At 35.2% G+C, this 21,836-nt stretch overlaps 1 protein-coding gene across 1 annotated transcript in view; it reads right to left on the bottom strand.

Annotated features, from left to right (window-relative positions):
- Positions 1-21,836, bottom strand: part of LOC149801393 (peptidyl-glycine alpha-amidating monooxygenase B-like) — a 106,530-nt gene that overhangs the window by 63,054 nt on the left and 21,640 nt on the right. The window contains exons 4-11 of the mRNA XM_089956798.1: positions 19,677-19,757; positions 19,546-19,633; positions 18,884-18,966; positions 18,248-18,325; positions 15,780-15,831; positions 5,640-5,707; positions 4,401-4,484; positions 1,322-1,395 (exon numbers count right to left, since the gene is read on the bottom strand). Of these exons, the coding sequence (XP_089812924.1) occupies positions 1,322-1,395; positions 4,401-4,484; positions 5,640-5,707; positions 15,780-15,831; positions 18,248-18,325; positions 18,884-18,966; positions 19,546-19,633; positions 19,677-19,757 (608 nt within the window). The remainder of the gene's footprint in view (positions 1-1,321; positions 1,396-4,400; positions 4,485-5,639; positions 5,708-15,779; positions 15,832-18,247; positions 18,326-18,883; positions 18,967-19,545; positions 19,634-19,676; positions 19,758-21,836) is intronic.

Here is a 21,836-nt window from a genome sequence, read left to right on the forward strand (position 1 = left end):
ATTAGCACAGCTACTAGTATTTGATAAATCAAGGTCAATACTGTAATATGGTAATTAAAAATTAAATATTAGCTTTTACATGTGTTTGTATTAATTTTAACCTTTTGAAACAAGAATTAAAAATCATTTTATACCGTTTCAATGCACACGTTCGATAAGGTATCTGATATCTTAATTTTACACTCACTGCCTTAAATCGCTATGTGAAGTAAGTAAGGATAGAGAGAAAACAGAGAAAAAGCGTTAAGGTTTTCAAACAATAGTAATGCTGAAAATGAAAGAAAAAATACAAACTAACAGTATATGAAAATTAAATTTAATACTTATTCAAATCGATCCTTCATTTGAGTACAACTGTTGATAAAACGTTTAAATCCTTCTGAAAGCACATTTCATTTATCAATGTATTTTTAATCCAAAAGAACAATCCTGTAAAATACTATAACTATTTCTTGAAACACTATTATTAATGAAACACTATGTATATACACTAATTACAGCAGAGTATTAAAGCTCACACTTCACAGATTTTTGGATAAAGCCACTGTATCAACATCGTGTCAATCAAGTCTCATGGTACTTACAAATGCTTCTCAGATAAATAATCCCCAAATTGCTGAATTAAACAAGTCCGGCTTTCTCAAAACCACTGATAATTTAGTCCTATCTTTCACTCATTGTCACATGAGCTGCAATTATCCATTGATTGTGAATTGGCTTGATTAATGAGGTTGCAATGTTTACTAATACTGTGCACTGATTGTCACCGGTAACATCTTCTTTTTCCGTAATGGCGTCTATGACCTGTTTAGTATACCACTCGTGGAAGTGTGACTTTCATGACCTTATTAACCCATAACCTGGTGCCCCTGGTGGGGGTAGATACCAGAAACAAAATGTGCCTAATTACTTTACATCTTCAGGAAATTGCTGCACTAATACCACAGACTGTGTTAAAGTTTATCCAAAACTAAGATGAGAAAGACTAATGGATGGATGAATGGACAAACAGACATCACATCATCCTTGTCATATTTTAAAAAATGTGGGGACAAATATTACATTACATGATACATCAAAGTTTTCTGTAAATTACTTTGCATTTGCATAATACCTATGATACCTTAAATTATCACTGCCATGAAACCATCATCATCATCACCAGCAGAACATAATAAACCACCTCTATAATCATTGCAACCATCAAATCACATCTATATATAGTAATTATTATTCATCATTATCATCATTTTCATTATCAATATATGATCATATAATTAACCATTATCACTGTCATCAAAGTTATCTTCATCATTATTACCTGTGGCCACTGAGGGTTGCCCTTCCCTATCATATTCCAAGTTGTGTTCTTCACATAGCCAGATATCACCGTTGCTGTTAAAATAAAGCAATACAGGCACTCATTTATAAAGGAATATAATGGGTGAAAAGTGAAGAGTCAGGTGTAAAGTTGTTTAATGTGATATCTCATTAGTCGGGTGTAAAGTTGTTAAATGTGATATCTCATTAGAGTCAGGTGTAAAGTTGTTAAATGTGATATCTCATTAGAGTCAGGTGTAAAGTTGTTAAATGTGGTATCTCATTAGAGTCAGGTGTAAAGTTGTTAAATGTGATATCTCATTAGAGTCAGGTGTAAAATCAGATCAAGATGAGCCTGAATATATTAAGAACTGAAATAAATTACCACATATTCTCATTTATAAGGCAGGTTGAACTGCAAAGACCCAGATCTGCCATCACATAATGTTCAAGCAGATCTGGGTCTATAGTTTTTTGGTGTAATCAGTTGGACAAATAACAGAGACACTGCTCTGCCAGCATATTTTGCAATGACATATTAGGGTCTATGTTGTTTGTCACTGGATGAAAATTCCCATGCCCTATGAACCCACAAAACTAACAATAGCCCCTCAAAGGGAGTGACACTCTACCTCTAAAGCAAACTTCTTGAAATTAACAAAAAGACGAATTCTTCTTTTTAACTGCTGCATGCTGAAAATATCTAGGATGTACCTAAACAATAAGATTTCAAATTACCGCTATGATGGACATACTGGATGAACATGCATCAGTTCCATTTAGGGCAAACTGGACATCATTGGCAGTCTTTTAGTTATTAAAAAAAAAACAACTATAAATACGACCATCAATTATGCAGAACCGTAATAACAAGATTTTTAAAATGGCTTTTGTGGTAGCCATATTTAATATAAGATTGGTACCATTTCTCAAGGAGAAGCTAAGAGGCAGGAGATTTGCATTCTTTTCATTAAAGACAAGCTAAGCAACAGAAGTGTTCCAGGAAGAAAAAAAAACAAAAAACAACCTATATATAAGATTTAACATTTCAGATTACTGACAAAAAAATTATCAAGATGTCTGCTGAGGTGACCATATCTAAGGTCAGATCATAAACATTTTCATTTAGAACCAAAAAAGGTATCATTTGTAGTCTTCAGTGAAAAGTCCACTGTGATATAACTTTCTGTTTAGTAGCAACAAGATTTTAAAAATGGCTGCTGTGGTGGCCATATTTGATGTCGATCAGCATAATTTTCACTGACGACAACTTGTGCTATCGATGGACGACAGACAACTGGTCGTAAGCTCTTCTGGTCTATGACTAGTGAAACTATAAATCTCTGCTAGACATGTACAATTTCATGTAACTAGTCAAATCTTTGAATGTCAAAAAGAATAAAATGTATATAAAAAAATATTGAGATCATTTTCCCTCACATCATCCATGCTATGGCCATGATCTTGATCTTTATCATTCACAAGTGTCATATTGTGGGCAATGAATAAAGTTTGTGCAAATAGAAGAATGATGTAGCCATTTTGGACATCATGAAACAAGAGTTGTAACCAGGTTTCATTAAAAAAAACATACTCTGACTACAATATCTGTACTTAGTTCAACATAATGAAGTGGCAAGATCTTCACTTGTATAAATTGGAAAGAATATCAGCAAAAGAAAAAAAGCTCAAAAGTACCATGAATGGCATCTTATATGCCTACCACATGTTAGTGAGTACTTTATGTTATTCACTGAAAGTTTTGTGCAGAAATGACTTTTATCTATCAGCTACCATGACCCTGACATTTTGAGCCCCAAAACATACAGACTTTATCTTACCCTAAGTGCAAGTCATCCACAAAGTCCATATCTACGATGAAGAGCTTATGTTACTGTGTGAAAACAAATGTTCTTTTCAGTCATTGGCCTTGACCTTTAACTATTTGTTGCTAAAATTAAAGTTTCTTTCTTATGTTCGTGCCTTCTTCAAAGTTTGGTAGAGTTATGTGATATATGTGATGCTATTGTGTGGAATCCATTTTTATTCTCTGAGTCACATTGGCCATGACCTTCTGAAAAAAATGTCAACAGGGTTCATCCCCATCCCAAGTATAAGCCTTCCACAAATTCCATTAACTGTTGATGATAGAAAACTCAAGTTATTATAACTTCTTGATCATGGGCACATCGACCTTGACATTTGATCTTTGTAGACCAAAATTGATAGGGGTCATGCTTACTAAGGTGCATTCCATCTACTATTTTGGTACCTGTCAATGGTGGACAATTCAAGTTAGTGTGCCCAATGCAATTTGGTAACAGACAAATGAACAACAGTACACCATAGCATGCTTTGCCTAACAATAGTGTATAAACAAGATATCACAAATGTTGACTAAACTCAATAATTACAATAACTATATCCGTATGCAAAATAAAAAAAATGTCTTACCTTTTCTTCAATACAAGTAAGATGAGACAGAAAAAAGGAGTCCCAAGGGAAACATGAAAAGATCTCTAAAACTGATTTGGTGTGGATTGGTGTTTTACAGAATAGCATCACTTTTAAGGTTAAATTTTGCCCAAGCAAGGAGAGTAAATTACCTTGTCCAACTGAGTTGATGCAAATAATATGATTATTATATATTACATGCTATACTTAAAAGATGCCCTCAAATCCTTTCACTAACACAATCTGGGAACAAAAATGAAAATAATCATCTGAAACCATAACTTCACCATCACAAAACTAGTGAAAATCTAAACAAAGAAAAGAATTCTGGATATGTATTCAATTGGTACAGTCCACTGAGTTATACTGACCTTAGGTTTCTTAAAATTTACACATTTTTGTGGGTATATATTTTCAGCATTTTGCAAACAAACTGATATTTTTATCAGTATCTAATTTCATGGACTGGGGAAGAGACCATATTATTTTCACAACAGGATCATTGTTTGCTGGGTCTTTAAATTTATCGGTTGTTGAAACCACAATATCCATACAAACTGGAACCCCTCCAAAAATACTTAATTCATAGCAAAATAAAGAAAGGATTTTTATATAAATTACCTTACCCAGTGAATGAGCATGAGTTCTGTAGCCAAAAGGATAAATTGGATCCTCCCAGTCAAACTTACAGGAAACATTGGCAGTCACTTCTGTAAAAAGATATTCATATGCTTGTAGAAAAGTACCTACTGAAAAAAAATCATTCGGACACATTTTGATAAACCAACAATGCTCTCGTTAGATATTAAGATATGCAAAAATAGCACCTGGGAATGGTAACACTCGAGTGGAGTTTTTGAATAAGTCTATCCTGTATACCGACTCAATAATACACTGACACAGCAAAAAGGCAGGCAGAGACTAAGGCTTGCTACTGAATGTACAGGATAACTCCATTATAAGGCAGATCATTTTAACACAAAATTTGGATGTAACACAGTTGAATCAAGGCTGCTGATTTTTTTGTTCTAGATGTCTTTTATTCCTCAACACTGCCCATAACAACAGCCAAGCTGACAAGAGATAAAAATAATTCAGTTAAGTTTCTAAAACCAATCGATTACACATCATAGCTCTTAAGTAGCAATCATTAATTTTCATTAACATGGGAGTATCTTAATAAGGATTTTTATATGCGGGTGTACATGTGATTTGGAGTTTTAACACAGCTATTTTTAAAAAATTCAGTCATATCACTATGATGTCTGCAGCGTGGCAGTTTATAGTGATGTCTAGCACTGGGGCATCACACCAATGGAATGTAACATGATGTCCCATCCAGTCACATTATCCCATCACCAGGCCGAACAGCCCTAACACTAACCTCTTAATGTTAAGTGCCAAGCAAGACAGCTGTTAGTAACATTTTTATAAGTCTTTGGTATGAGTCGGTTGGGGTCTGAACCCATGACCGCCCGCATCCAAAGCAGATGCTCTAACCACAAAAACCAGAGCAGTATAAGTATTTTTATATAAATTTGCAGGTAGTATTATAAATTTCTATAGGCTTGACTGGCACTGTGTCTTTTTCACTTCTTTACCAATGTGCATACATGTTTTTGTATTCTTATTATATTGTGGTTCTGTACATAACACTCTTGGCATTATAGTGGGGTTTCCTGTCTGTTTGATATCTCCCCTATGTTTTTTAATTACTTAAAATGATGCAAGTATTGATAACACATGTAACTTTATCATCTGAGATATCATCATCAACTGATAAACTGATAAATGATAAATGTCGCCCAGAGTAATAACAAATAATACCTTCTGTAAATAGACTAGCAAGACAAAAGTTTTCTTACTTTCTGTGTTGGGGGGTATTTCCAGGTCATAAGCCAGCATTAAGTAAATACCAGCCATGTACTGTTGTCTGAAAAAAAAGAATATAATTATCGTCATCCAAGTACTTGATTGCAGGATGCAAAATAAAAAGGGGAAAACCACTGAAGGCATATTTTCTGTTATATCCCATATAATTCTTTTATTTTTTTAAAACTTCAGGCTGGAATACTTTTCAGCATTTAGCAACCATAATTTTTACAAACATTTTGTGGATTACTACAGCAGATGAGTCATATGTGGCACAAAACACTTACGCACAATTAAAATTGATTCTTAACTGTGGCAAAGTTGCTCGTCTTCAAAACAGGAATTTTCAGACAACTCTTCGCACACATCCTCCATTTAAATACCCTTCAAGTGGTCATATAATCATATAAGTCTTTTAGGGATAAAATTAATTTTAATTATGTAATACTTACATGTTGCTACTGCATTGCTTACTTTTCTGGGACAGAAATTACTGTTGTCCATTTACTAAAAAAATTCCTCCTCCCATTAATGGAAAATTCTTAAAAGTCCAGAACAAGAAAAAACAGACCCAGTCTGCCCCCAACATCATAGGCACATGTACAGAAGCTTGTCTCATTCCTAGGGACACAGACTACTTAAGGGATCAGAACAAATTGGGAAAAGGAAATCTGGCAAGAACTATAAGTATTACATCATTAAACTTTGTTTTAAAAAGTATATTTTAATATCAATAATACATTACCTGTCACTAATGTATATTGAAGGGAGACTGATCACCTAAAATCTGGTGTAAGAAAGAATATACACCTCTCCCTTGATAACTCGCGCACAACGGGGTCCACAAACATAGACCGCACTATAAACGAGGTGCAAATTACAGAGGGACCTCCAAAAATTGAAAAAAAAATCGCTTTGACATGGAGAAAACCGTAGGGGGGGGAATGGTGTTAGAGAACTGGGCTGTTTAATGACTGATTCCTCATTTTACAATCACATCAATAATAATTTTTAATAATGCGCTTTTTCTAATGAAGTTGTTCGTTATTCAGTTTAAATTCACGTGTACGCGAAAAATCTGTGTATTACATCACTGCTTTTTTGTTTTCTTGAGGAGTCTGTTCCCGTAATGGTGTTTAATAGTATCTTGCCAAATCGGTAGTCCATAATTTGGGAACTAGACTAACTGTTGATACACCACCAAACAAGATTCCTTTTTTTCAAAAACACGCGACATTTATTTCGTGACATGTCTACGTCCAAACTCAATTTTTTATTGTTCAATTAGTACAATGTTAATGTCGTGATTTCACTGGAAGTAATAATGAAATTTCTTATCATCCCTGAGGATATCTCTAAATGCCAGTTCAAGAATTCTCTGAACCTCGCAAATCCACAATGGTCCATATATGTCAAATCAAGCTCGATATTTCATGAAGTATTCATTTCGCTTGGCTGCCTTGTTATCTTTGATCACAGTTATGAAAGAGTCGGTTAATTTAAGGTAGTTTCTGCTACATACACAATAACATTTATTACAGTGTTCAATTGATCAAATGAAGTGAGTTCACCCGACATACGACCGAGGCCACTAGATTTTAAGTTAGTCCAATTTTTGTGCCTTTTAACTTTTCTTTTACTCCACCTCCTTTTTTTAAATTCAAAAGACATAATTAATGTGATAATACAAAGGAGGCCAGCTTTTAATTCAACAATACAACAAATACTTCCGCAATTCAGTTATCATAACATGGTCAGCACTTAATTAGGTTCTTAGAGAAATCCTCGCAGACATAGCTGTTACGGTAGATTGACGCATTTTACATTTAATTACAAGAGGACACATTGCATTTATGATGATTACATTTAAAAGGAACTAAAAGATGGAACTAGAACAAAAAAATTTCAATTGATAAATTTTTTAAATTTAATTTGTATTTATTTATTAAAGTACTGCCTCCACTCGGCATAAGTGACATTTTCATTGATCGAAATTTCCTTACATCTCGTTAATTGCAGTGTACTAGGAATGTCGTTTGGAAAGAAAATGTAAAAAATTGTATGAGCTACTTTTAAATTTGATATTTCATAGTGTTGATTAAAATTTCCCGGTCCTATCTACCGTTTTCAACGATAAAACAAGCGATACATCAAAGTTTCCATTACCAATTTTGATCGCGATTTTCTTCAAGTTCAACAAATAGGGATAAATTTTTTGGGTATTTTCGGGTTTAAAAAATGGGGTTCATGCCTGACACTGCGTTAAAAGCGGGTTCGCGAGTTATCAGGGCGCAAGTTATTGAGGGAGTGGTGTACTCACCATTTTGATAGGAACATTCACTAAAGTAAGTTGGTATCTGCTTGGGCACTTTCTTTATATGTAGGCTTATTTAAAAGTGGTAAAAGATTTTGTATCGACCAGCAATATAAAACCAAAGAGTTGAATGTAAAACGATAAGACGGAAACGGTATAAAGCTTCCCAATCAACAGGGAATGTAAATGTTGTATCTTAATGATGACAGATGAAAAGGTATTGAATGTAAAAGATGGTATATACATTACATAAAACTTATCAACGTGATGGCATAAAAGTTATAGTTTTGAATAAATGTTTACTTCTTTTAAGAATTCTAGAATACAACTTACATTTATTGTATCAAAATGTTCCTTCATGTCAAGCACACTGTAGTACTGATCTCGCATAGGTTGCTGGTCGAAACATTGTCATAATATGCTTAACAGTGAATGGTTCATTGCAAGTAATGCACTCTGGTGGGTCTTCACTTTTTAGTATGTGGGAGTGGATTACATAAGTATGACCAATTCTAATTCTTGCAATGACTACCTCCTCTCTACGGATGGTTCTGTAGGAAGGAGTCCATTCTCCTAGGGTTGGCTTGATTGCATTAAGTTTTTTATTCACTGCATCATTCCATAATGCTTGCCACTTCTGACATAACTCTTTGATACTAGGTTTAAAATCAGTATACAGTATTTTAAAATCAAGATGTTTCGAGGGATGGGGCCATTTTAGCAGCGCGATTTGCTTTTTCATTACCTTTAATACCAATATGGCTGGGCAACCAACAGTATATTATGTTGTGGAAGACACTCAGCTCTATATTTTTGACAAGAATATTGGTCAATAATGGGTTCTCCCGTTTCCATTGTGTAGTGACTGAAGAACTGAGTGAGTCGTCAAAGATAATGCTGTTTAAAATATGCTTGTTTTCGATATATTGCAGAGCATGGTCTTTTGCTCTGATTTCAGCTGAAAAAACTGATGTGCCATTTGGTAAGCGAACTTGTGTGATTTCCACTAATGAAGGCTGCAGCAGCCTTTTCCTCATCCTTTGATCCGTTGGTATAAATTCTTGTGTAGTTTTTAAATTCAGTGAGGAGTTCATGATAAGTGTTGTGGAAGATGGAAGGGTTTGTACTTTTGGTTGTTTAAGTAGCCATGGTGGTGTTTCGGGAATGGATGTTTTCTGAATTTTAGAAAGATCAATTTTTGTCTAAGGCTGGATGATATTCTAATGCCAAAGGAAGGTATGGTGTTTGGTTTATTTGCATTTAAGGTTTTGTATTTGGGTTGAGAAACAGCCGAAAAAGCATTTCTCAATGATGTGATAAAGGTGGTTCGTTCGCTTCAGTGAGTAGGCTTTCACATGGGGATGTCTTAAATGCTCCCACAGCGAGTCTTATTCCTTGATGATGAGTCGAGCATCTTCAAATATGACTTCCTAGCTGAACCATAAACAACACAACCATAGTCCAGTTTCAATCGAATAAACGTTCTATATAAACTGAGGATGACTTTTCTAACAGCACCCCAGTCAGCATGTGCTTCTACTTTGAGTATATCTAGAGCTTTGAAGTTCTTTAGGTGTGGAATAAAAGTCAATTTTTTGTCGAAGATAATACCTAAAATTTTTGTTTCCTCAACAACTGGAATAGGTGCTCCATCCAGCGTGAGTTTAGGTTCATCATGATGTCTTCGTAACTGACAGAAATGCATAAATACCGTTTTGGATTACGAGAATTTGAAACTGTTAGTACTGGCCCAATTTTGAATCTTGTTGATATTTTGTTGTAGTTGTCTTTCAATTGTATGCATGTACTTTGATTGATAAAATATTAGAAAATCGTCAATGTATAACAAGCAATCCACACTAGGAGCCAAACACTTGGTGTTGCTATTAATTTTGATGTTGAAAACCGCACAGATAGAATGCTGCCCTGGGGCACACGCATTTCTTGCTCGTGCAAATCTGAGAGGGTAGAGCCCACTCGTACCTTGAATTCTCTGTCTGAGATGAAGTTTGATATGAAGGAGGGCAGATGGCCTTTTAGACCCAGATCGTGCAGGTCATTTAGTATCCTGCACTTCCATGTCATGTCATAGGCCTTTTCTAAATCAAAGAAATCTGCTACTAAATGTTCCTTCCTGATAAATGCATCAAGAAATGTTTCCAGTCTAACCAGATGGTCAAAGGTGCTACGTCCATATCGAAAGCCACTTTGGAAAGGAGATATTAAATTGTTAGTCTCCAAGTACCATACAAGCCAAGAATTTATCATTCCTTCCATTGTTTTGCACACACAGCTTGTCAGCGCAATGGGTAGATAGTTGGTAGGATCTGTGCTACCTTTACCTGGTTTGGGAACTGGTATTACTGTTGCTTCTTTCCAAATCTTAGGTACATTACCAGTTATCCATATATCATTGAAGATTTTCAAAAGAGATGTTAAAGATGATTCTGGAAGGTGTTTCAAAACCGGGTAATGTATTTTGACATGCCCAGCGGATGTATCATGGGCCTTGTCTAAAGTCTCCATAAGCTCCAATAGTGAGAACAGTTGGTTATAACTTTCCAAGTTAATGGATGTGAATTTTAAATGTGACTTTCTTTTTGATGCTTTAATCTTTGGAAGGTTTTTGAATAATTAGATAAGGAATTTTTAGAGAAACTGTCAGCAAGAATATTTGCTATGTCATGTTTTGACCTAAAATTGTTATTATTCAGCTTCAGATGTCGGAAAGAATTGTGTTTTCTCTTTCCATTTATTTTGCGGAGTGTCCCAAACTTTCTTAATAGAGGAACAAGAGTTTAAATAAGAAACATATTTCTTCCATGATGCTCGTTTACTTTCTTTGACTGTACGGCGAGTTTTGGCCCGCAGGAAATGGTATTTACTTAAATTTTTGGGCGTTAGATGCTTCTTAAATTATTTTCAATGCTTCTTGGCTTTGTCTAATGGCTTCATTACATTACTTTTGTGGCCCAGGGTTTTGGGGTTCTTTTACAATTTGGTGAGGACTTGTAAATCGATTCTTCTGCAATCTCTATTAAAATAGAAGTAAAATGCTGAATAGGGTTATTAACGTTGAAGACTGTATCCTCATTTAGCCTAGTTTTACAGAGTGTTTTAAACTTAGCCCAGTCAGCCTTCTTTATATTCCACTGTGAAATTTTGTCATCAATAGTAGAGTTGATATTTTCAAGTTAGATTGGAAAGTGATCACTGCTGTGAAGGTCATCAGTGACCTTCCATTCATAGTCCAAAAGCAGCGAAGGAGAACAAATTGTCAAATCGGTGCACATGTATGTACCTGTTCCTGGGTGTAAATATGTTGGTGTTTTGGCGTTATATAGACACAAATCGTGTCTAGAAATAAAGTCTTCTACTTTGTGACCTCTGTCAATTACATGATTTGAGCCCCATAAAATGTTATGGGCATTAAAATCCCCGAGTAAAACAAATGGCATGGGAAGTTGTTGAACAATATTGTCCAATTCATTTAGTACTAGGTTAGTGTTTGGTGGTATGTAAATAGAACAAAAGGTAATCATTCGATATAGAGTGACGATTACAGCCATGGCTTACAAATTTGTGGTTAAAGGGATGACGCAATGAGGGGCTCTGTTGTTCACAAAAACAGAAACTCCTCCTGAGACCCTGTCAACATTCTGGGAGTAGGTGTTAAACAGGGAGTAGTTTTTAAGTGTGATGTTATCTGTATCTTTCAAGAAAGTTTCCTGAATGCATAGTACTGCAGGATTATGTTTGTTTCAAAGCAGAAGAATATCATTGTAGTTGGCTTTAAGTCCTTGACAGTTCCATTATATGATGGTGTTCTTCATTATATGTTTAAATTGAAGATTGCGGAGCTAGGTTAGACCTTTTGCGAAGGCAATCTGTGTGGTTATTTCTCTGGAGGAAGTACGGGGGGGTGAATTTTTTGTTGGTTTGTCAGGAGCTACTTTGAGATATATCCTGAGAACATGGAGCAGTTTCTTCTGCATCCATATCCTCAAAGTCTCCAAACCTGTTATGCAGCTTTATAGGGTCATCAGACCCCTTTTGCTGCCTATTTGTTTGAGATTTCTTTTTACTGTTTGGTAATTTTGCAGGTGTAGTATTGTTGAATTTTTTGAGATGATATTGAATTTGTCAGAGGTTTGCAATGCGGAATGTTTTAGCTGGAAGGGGATTCAGGTGGGTTTGTTTGGGTCTGGGCATCTTTTGTTGCTTTGGTTTTTTTTGAAAATACAGTTGAGAAGGTCGGGCCGGGGAGGGAAGTTCTAGCTTGTACAAGCTTCCTGGCCTCTGGATAGGGGATGTTGGAGGTGTGCTTAATCCTCTGTATTTCCTTCTCCTGTTTCCAGGTATCACAATCCTATGAATTAGCATGGTGCTTCTTTTCATAGCTGACGCAATGTGGAGTGGCTCTGCACTCGGATTCCCGATGAGAAGTTTCATCACATTGGCCACATACTTGGCTTCTCGAGCATCGGTCTTCATGATGGCTGTATTTTTGACATTTGAAGCATCGAAGGGGATTTGGTATATATATACTCCAACCTTTACCTGTAAAAATCCAACCTTGACTACTTTAGGTACTGTAGGTTTGTTGAAGGTGAGTATAATGGTGTTGGTGTCCTGCAGATTGTTGTTACGTTTGATACTAATTCTACAGACTGCAGTGATATCTTCATTTTTCATCCCTTCGATGATTTCTGTCGTTGACTCCAGCTAAGTCACGGCAACGATGCCTTTTGATGTACTAAGTGATGTGTGTGCAAAACAAGTTACTGGAATGTCATGAAAGGCCTTAATTTTGTAGATGTTCTCAGTATATGCTTTACGTTCGCACCACCTGATTTTTTTTAATGCTTTGGGGTTTTCCGACTAATCCAAGGATAGTCTTTTCAATTAAAAATGGTGATAGTGCTGCAAGTGGTTTAGCTTCATCTATGGACTGGATGACCATGAAGATCCCATGCCACATAGCTCATCATCAGAGTCTGAAACAGTTTTTGTTCTCTTTTGTTGACTTTTTTTCTTCTTCCATTTTTTGTTTTTTTTTTGTTATTTCATCACCCGTGCTCTCCCAACCGCCACAGAGTCCAACAAGGGGACACTTTCCAAGTGCCAGGGATACACAGGTGGTATACTCATTAGGTAAGATTACCTCCCAATTGACCAGCTGAGCCACTGCCTTCTACAAAGTCTTCTGAGAGTAGGAGAAAGGAAAAATAAAGGGGTAGAGAGTAGGGGAAACAGTGGTGTCAAGAGAGATACATGGAGAAAAATAGAGAAAGTGAGCAAGTAAATTAACACCTCCTAGGGCTTGGCGTGACCAGTCAATTTGTCGAGACCAAGCCCTTCCGACCACCTGTCTAGAAGAAGTAGAGGCCAAAGTAGTGTATTGCATCAGAAAGTCTCTGCTCAACTACCTGGATCCTTTCCTCCCCTGACACGGGACGCAACTCAAGGCAAACAGGTTGCCTCTACTTAGTTGCCTTTTTTGACACATAGTGAGGACACATCAGGCCAATTCTACTACCCCGGACCCACAGGGGGTCAAATCTGATGCACCTGTAAAACAGCCGGGAGTGAAGTACAGGGTATGCATGGGATATAAGGTCAGAACCCTGTCCCAATTCAGATCCTTGAGAAATTCAAGCTGTCAGGAGATTCCTGTGCAGTTTTCAGTTCACCAGAAGAAACTGGACAGGGTGCAAGTGCAGTCTTTCTAGTGGAATCAAGTCTGCTCAGCTATAAGGTGTATATATATATATATATATATATATATATATAATATATATATATATATATATATATATATATATATATATATATATATATATATATATATATAAGTGTGCCAACAAGTCTTGACTTGCTGTGCCTCCAAAAAGGCCAGGATTCTGTCTTTCCTATTCAGAGGGACATGGACTGATCCCCTAGGAAATTCACCCCAACATATACAATGTCCTGAGATGGATCTAGCTCTGATTTCTCTAACATGGTTCATTATGAAATTCAAGCATTTTTCAAAGACAAAAATTTAACTTCAAGCATTACAATTACATTCACTTATAAGTCGAGTCAACTTTTACGGGCATTAATCACCATTTTTGATGATAAAACGAGCAATGTATCAAGGTTTAATTTATCAATTCTTATCATAATTTTTTCATGTTCAGCATATTTTAAAGATATTTTAAATACATTTTCTCTGGAAAAAATCGGGAGCCAAGACGGACACCGCGTTATAAGCGGGATCGCGAGTTATCTGGGCGCGAGTTATCGAGCGAGCGGTGTACATTCACTTATAAGTCGAGTCAAACTGCAAACAACAACAATCATGATCTGCTGTAGCATAATTCACCTGCAATGTTTGTTTTATATAATTACTCCTAACAATCTGCACAGATCCAGATCTGTCGGCACATTATGTGACAACAGATCTGGGTCTGTGCAGTTTGCAGTAGACCCATCTTATAAGTACATATGATAGCTGTATACAAACTTGGAAAGGATATTAACTGTGCTATGGAGAGTCCACCAAATATAACAAGTATTTCATTCTTAAACAAGAACTCAGAAGTATTTTTAAAGCTAGGCCTAGTCTGGGAGTTAACATTCTGATTTGTGAGTCCAACTGTAAACTGCACAGACCCAGACCTACTGGCGCATAATGTGCTGGAGCTATCGGAAGAAAAAACAAGATATACCCTGGTCTGCAGGTGCATTATGCTTAGGCAGATCAGATCTTTGTTGCTTGCAGTCTGAGTAGACTTATAACTGGGCATATATGGTAATACCAGTTATACCATGCACTCCTACAAGCAAGTTTCTACTGCTTCAAATGGTTTTAGATGCAACAGGGCCTGAAATGTCCCACTCTGAGACTTTGATTTTTGATTAACATGATTGGTACTTAAGTTTATGTTCCTACCCATTAGTATGACGGAAGGTGACCTCACATGCTGTTGATTTAATATCTTTTGACATATAGAACACATAGCTTTTTGTTTTTTGCTAGGCCTTACCCACATATACAGCATGTATAGTGCTTATGGGGTCTTCTTTTGAAAATATACATCCCAACACAGCACTTAATGGACATTTTATCAGCCATAACACCCCAGGCATAACAACAAAATGCAGGTTTTTGACTTGACCCATAACATGATGAACAAAAATGGTATTCACTAAGTCTTTTGGTTTGTTTTAGCAACACTCATGCTAAAAAGATGGGCTTCTATAACAATACAAGGAGTGGTGATGGCTCAGTGTTAAGATACTGGACTTATAACCAGAAATGTGTGGGTTACATTCCCTACAATGGCGCAGAATGGTATAAATTTTTAAAATGTTGATGCATCAAAACACCAAACAACCATAATAATACAACTCTTTTTAAAAAAAATCTTAACTATGAATACAGAAATCCAATTCTAATTAATTATTTTTAAAATCAAAGGGAGTCAATATTTTCTAATCTGAGAAATTTTGGGACAAAAGTAAATCTTAGACTGGGGATCATACCACTGGCCTTCTTTGAAAAAAATGTATCACAATGGAATTTTTCACCAGAATTTTAAGTCATTTAGATTTGTATGAATCATAACAACATCTAGACATTCTGAAAATCCATGTTAATTAAATCTCTTGTCTCCCAAGCTGTTTAAAATCTATGACCTAACTGAAAAGTATCACTAGCATATGGAAGACTGCATTTCAATAATAAGTACTTCTTATGGACCGGTAATGTTTCCACACATAACAGCAAAAATTTCAGTCCATGGGATATAACTCTATCACTACAAATATTTACCTTTCCTTTGTGACATACAGACGGATTCCTGAGTAGTCGGGTTGTGCATCTTCTATAATAATGGAACCAAAAATATTATTTCACTCCTATCCATGAATCAGAAAGTCTATGTCACACACCTACACTTTTTGAAGTAGCAGTGGTAGTAGTAGTTGCAGTAATAGTAGTAGTCAGGAACATAGTAATTACTAATTCTCTAATCTACATAATACAAAGGAGATGAGGTTTGAAAATGGATGTAGGTCACTTCTAAATCTTTAAAACATGGTATCTCGGTCTCTTAAAAATATTTCCTGTTTTACAAATATGCAGCTGTATGTGCAATTGCTAGCTATGGCACTGGTGATGGAATAAATAGAAATAAGAATAGCAGCAGTAGTAGAAATACATGTAGCAATAGTAGGAGTAGTAGAAATAGTAGGAGTAGTAGAAATAGTAGTAGTAGTAGTAGAAATGGTGATAGCAGAACTAGTAGTTGTAGTGGTAGTAGTGATTTGGATTTTAATGTAGCTTTAACAATGTTTCAGTCATATTGGTATGATGTCTGCAAAGTGGCAGTTTATAGTGATGTCTCACACTGGGGCCTCATGCCACAGACATGTAGTATGATGTCCCACCCAGTCACATTATTTTGACACCAGGCTGACCAATCATAACACTAACCTTTTAATGCTGAACACCAAGCGAGGCAGCTGTTAGTACCATTTTTATAAGTCTTTGGTATGACTCGGCTGGGAATCGAACCCACGACCTCTTGCATCCAAGGCGGATGCTCTAACCACTTGGCCACCGGAGCGGTAGTAGTGGTAGTAGCAACAGCAGCAGTGGTAGTAGTAAAGAAAAAGCAGCTATGGAAGTATAACAGAACATAAATGTGTACATTTACTTTTTCTCTCAATTTTTTCCCTTATTCATACAAAGACCCATTTTTTTTTTACAAATATCAAATGAAAATGTCTGAATTATCATTCTATGGAGCCAAGAGTACTCTTGCAAACATGCTTTTAGTGCTAGTACTGTTTACAGAAACAGTTGTAATGAGTGCCAGAAATACAGTCGGGTCTTTAGAACAAATAAAATGACATTGCAAACAGCTATCCAATAAATACAAAAGACTATTATATACCTATTTTGTTCTCACTTAGCAAAAAGAATGACATAAATATGACAGAGGCTGCCAGCACATGCTTATTGATATGCTAAATCAAACAAGGTTTTCCCTGACCTGGAACAAAACATTATTGCAACTCTGAATTTATTACATACTCCCTCTTTACTGATGCCCCCTTATTTTCTGCAATACAACATGAATGGAATTAAATACCAAATTTGGGATTTATAATAATTTGATTTGGTGCATCGAAGAATATCAACATGCAGATGTAAATGGAAACATCCTGAACAGCTCCACTCTGTGTGTGCAACATAGAAATACAATGGAAACACCCTGAACAGCTCCACTCTGGGTGTGCAATATAGAAATGCAGTGGAAACACCCTGAACAGATCCACTCTGTGTGTGCAACATAGAAATACAGTGGAAACACCCTGAACAGCTCCACTCTGGGTATGCAATATAGAAATACAATGGAAACACCCTGAACAGCTCCACTCTGGGTGTGCAATATAGAAATACAGTGGAAACACCCTGAACAGCTCCACTCTGGGTGTGCAATATAGAAATACAGTGAAAGCACCCTGAACAGCTCCACTCTGGGTATGCAATATAGAAATGCAGATTGACTATCTGTTTCAATAATCAGACCAACCAAGTCAAATGGATATAAAGATGTAAATGTGACATGTACATGATAGTGTTCAAGGAGTTATATCAAAGAATTTTCTAACTAGGACTTCTCCATAACAGTTCTAAGATTTGAGCTACATAGGCATCTGCTATCCAAAGATGACAGTTATGATTCCCAAATAGTTCATATTCAAGAAAACATTAAAAAAATAGGGCCTTTTTAATTCAGCATGTTAATGTTCTTAAGGATGAAACATGGGCAACAGGTTACATGTCTAAATGATGGGTAACAAGTTGCACATCTAAATCATGGATAACAGCAAGAATGACTAAAGCATGGGAAACCAAATGCATGTTTAAAACATTAATAACAGGATATATATATATATATATATATATATATATATATATATATATATATATATATATATATATATATATATATAAAAACATGACTTACAGGTTGCTAGAAATGTATTTGTGGAACACCAATGCCCCGCCATCATTGTTTACGAGCAAAAGTTAACTATAATAATAGGAATATTCTGTAAAAAAATGCCAAAAAATGATTTCCAGATATGTTTTTGGACATCTGGCTAAATTACATTCTTTTTAAATTATAAAGTCACAGACTAACTGAAAAGACAATTAACAACATAGCTGGTTTTCTACATAAGTTTATGACATTAATTTTTTTATCAAATAGTAATGTATTCTCTTACCTTCAAATTTATGTACATAGTGGATCTGTAGAACAATGTAGGAGATACCAGCTTGTTTACCTATGTGCAGTCCAACATCTGGAAAAGGGAATAAAAACAAACAAAAAATTTACATGTGCAAATGTTTACATGTGGAACATACAATTGCAGCCAGAAAAATACCACTGGATAATACTTCTTCTCTTTTAGTTTCCTAGAGCTATATTTGACAAAAGCAAAAAAAAGGCAGATCACATTCTGAAAAGCAATATGTATTAACATTTAATCTCTCATGTCAACACTCTTTAAGTCAACCTCATTGTTAAAGTTGGCACTTTCCTATGACCCTCTTATGTGTTGTTGTGTCCATTTTTACATGAAATCTACCAGAAAAAATGGTCACTACAAAAATATTATAGATGTCATTTTTTTTCTATAAGATTAATAATACTATATAGACTGACTGGCAAACTGAGACTGCCTGCAACATTTTCAAGTCCATTTGGAATGAGAGACAAGTTTTCAGAAATTCCTATTATCCGTGACCAACTTGAGAGAGATGCAAGAATAATTATATTTGTATTGTGAATAGGTGAGATGAGACCCCAAACCACGAATATATCACTGCAAGTTTGGTTTAGATAGTGAGAAACTTACCCTTCGGCATTTTAAGTGGGGGTGCATTCTTTGCCCAGGCAAATATAATCTGGTCTCTTCCAGAACACACAGAGCCACATTTCCTGATGAAAACAAAACAAATTCAATTTTGATGTTTGCCTGCAGAAATTGTGACAGTGCCATTGTATTATCTCATAAAGTTAATCGCCATGTCTAAGATTCCTCTGTTTTCATGAGGCATATCTAATCTTGTGAGACATCAGAGTATGCAGAGCATATAATTCACTTTAGCCATGATGCTGGGGCTAGTGGGCAAATATCTTCTTCCCTGGCCTTTCTTTCATTGAAAACCCTATGTTGATAAAACCATTCATTAAACAGAAGTTGTTAGAACAAGATTTTCAACATGGCCACTGTGGCAGTCACACTAGATGTCTCATTCACAATTAAATGTAAGAATTACAAAAAGGAAACATTCCAAAATTACTGAATATTTTAAAACAGATTGATGGAACTTGTAATTGATGCCTATTCCATGAAGAAGTCACACAGTTTTACTGATCCGCATGTGTCCCATACATCATGAAGTTGTTGTTACTTATATACTGTTTCTTCAAAGATTTCTATATGTCTTTTTGATGGAAATACAGAAAGAGAGACAGCTGGATAGATTATGAAGTGAAGACTGTCAAGTAATTTACCAGAATTTTTCAGAGCTGGCAGGTTCCTCACAGCCAAAAAGTATGATATGGTGGGCAGTCCCTCCATCTGCCAATGCTTCATACTGAACTGTGAAGGGAAATGAAACAAGAATTTGTAATATGCAAGAATTTTTCAGAGCTGGCAGGTTCCTCACAGCCAAAAAGTATGATATGGTGGGCAGTCCCTCCATCTGCCAATGCTTCATACTGAACTGTGAAGGGAACTGAAACAAGAATTTGTAATATGCAAAAACCTTCAAACTGGATAGAAAATTAAACATTTATAATAGTAAAGGAATGTACTTTTTAATATCAATTAACAAACATTATTGCATCATTGAGCTATGTGTAGATAAATTGTTTAGAAAATATTCCAACATTATTATCATTATGATCATTATCGTTACTAAATTTAATTCCATATTCAAATTATGAAACATTTCATTCAAAACCTAAAATAATCCAACACTGAAGTAACAAATAGTCTGGGTGCAAAAAGCATGTGAGAAAAAAACCCAGTATCTTTTCAAAGTGACTACTTCATACCCTAAAATATTAACAAACTTTTACTTTTTTCCTTTCTAAAAAAATGTGAAAATTTGCAAAAATTTGTCATACTCCAACTTAATGTTATTTAATTTAAACTTGTCACATGCCTGATGGTGACTCAAATAAACTGACATCATCAGACATAATTTCTGGAAACCAGAGACTAACGAGACTGGAAATATTATCCTTTTCACTGAGGTGGCAAGTATATAAAAAAAACTGATGACCATCGGGTCACCCTTACTGAAACCAAAATATCAGGACAGGAAGCGAGATAACAAAGAGGCCGGCTTTTGGGGATATATAGTACATATGAAACTAAAGAGTAGATTTATATATCTGAAACAGTTCAAATGAAAATACACCCCCATTGTCAGGATAAATGCCTGCAAACAACATATTCAGATATTGCACTCCGCAAGAAAACCACCTCTGATAGATGTACACCTATCAAAAAACTACTAGCTCTGCTAGGTCATTTTGACTTCCTCAACTTCAAAGATCAATTATAAAAAACAAGCTAATAACTTTTAAAAACTTCTTATATATTTTGTAATTCATTCAATGTACTTTCACAAGAAGGTATTGTCTGGTCTGGCAAAATATAATTTCCTATTTTAATAACTGCTAATGATAGTGTACTTTAGACTAATTTCACAAGTACAATATCAAAAGAAATCTCAGCCTAAGTACATGAAAGTAACACAGTGGTATGCCAGCATTCTCTCTGCTGTGCATGTTGCATATGCAAGCAACCTCACCTTACAATGGTCACTCTCTCAGAAAAACAAATGAATTAAAAGAAACATTTTCACTACATTTTTCTGTCATTTAATGCAACAGTTGACTTAATTACTGTATTCTAAGATTTCTAATTTCCCCATAAGTACATAACTGCACACACAATACTGACACAAGACATATTTTGTAAGCAAGAACAAAATACTCTTAACTAGCTTAATTCCCTGCATAACATCAATGTTAATGTACAATTTTGTTCAGAACATCACACACAAAGATATGAAAATAAGAAAAAGAATTGAAAAAAATTTGATATTTAAGGTGGCACTCTACAGTTTCATATCTTGTATAAGGTATATTTTTAAGGAAAAATAATTTCCCAGGATTTCCTCACTGGTTATCCTGGGTGTTAAAAGAGACTTAAATATCTTAGGTATGTTATGTATATTTAATTTATATTGTGTACCTGACATTTGTATTATTTCTCATCTTCATATGATTTGATACAAATCTGTAACTATACAGTGATCAATGCTTCATTGACTCAGAGTGGTATTTTCAAACATAATCAGTGCCAGCACTAGCCTGGATATGCCAAACAAAATCATGTTGCATTGTCTGGGTAAAGTTTATCTTAGACATCAAGTTAATTATTTGAGGCATTATGTTAAACCAACTGAATGTAAATAATGGACCTGAATTTTCACACACCATCTTGTGTTTGTATTTAATATCAACAAATACTGTCAAAGTATCAACATGAGTTATGTAAGAAAGATAAAAACTAACCATCACAGCCACATACAAGTATTAAGCACTGACACAAAAAAAAAGAGAAGCAGTCAAACACTATTTGATTCTGAACCAATCAAATGTCTTGAGCCAAATGATGACTAGTACTCATAAATGGTGGAATGTTGGTTCACAACATAAAAGGAGCAAACTCATCAAAATTTTAAAATTTAAGGTATCACATGCATGTTATATGATAGAATATAATA

The sequence above is a fragment of the Sinohyriopsis cumingii genome, chromosome 4, assembly GCF_028554795.1.
Source record: "Sinohyriopsis cumingii isolate HCF-2022 chromosome 4, ASM2855479v2, whole genome shotgun sequence".
NCBI classification, from domain to species: domain Eukaryota; kingdom Metazoa; phylum Mollusca; class Bivalvia; order Unionida; family Unionidae; genus Sinohyriopsis; species Sinohyriopsis cumingii.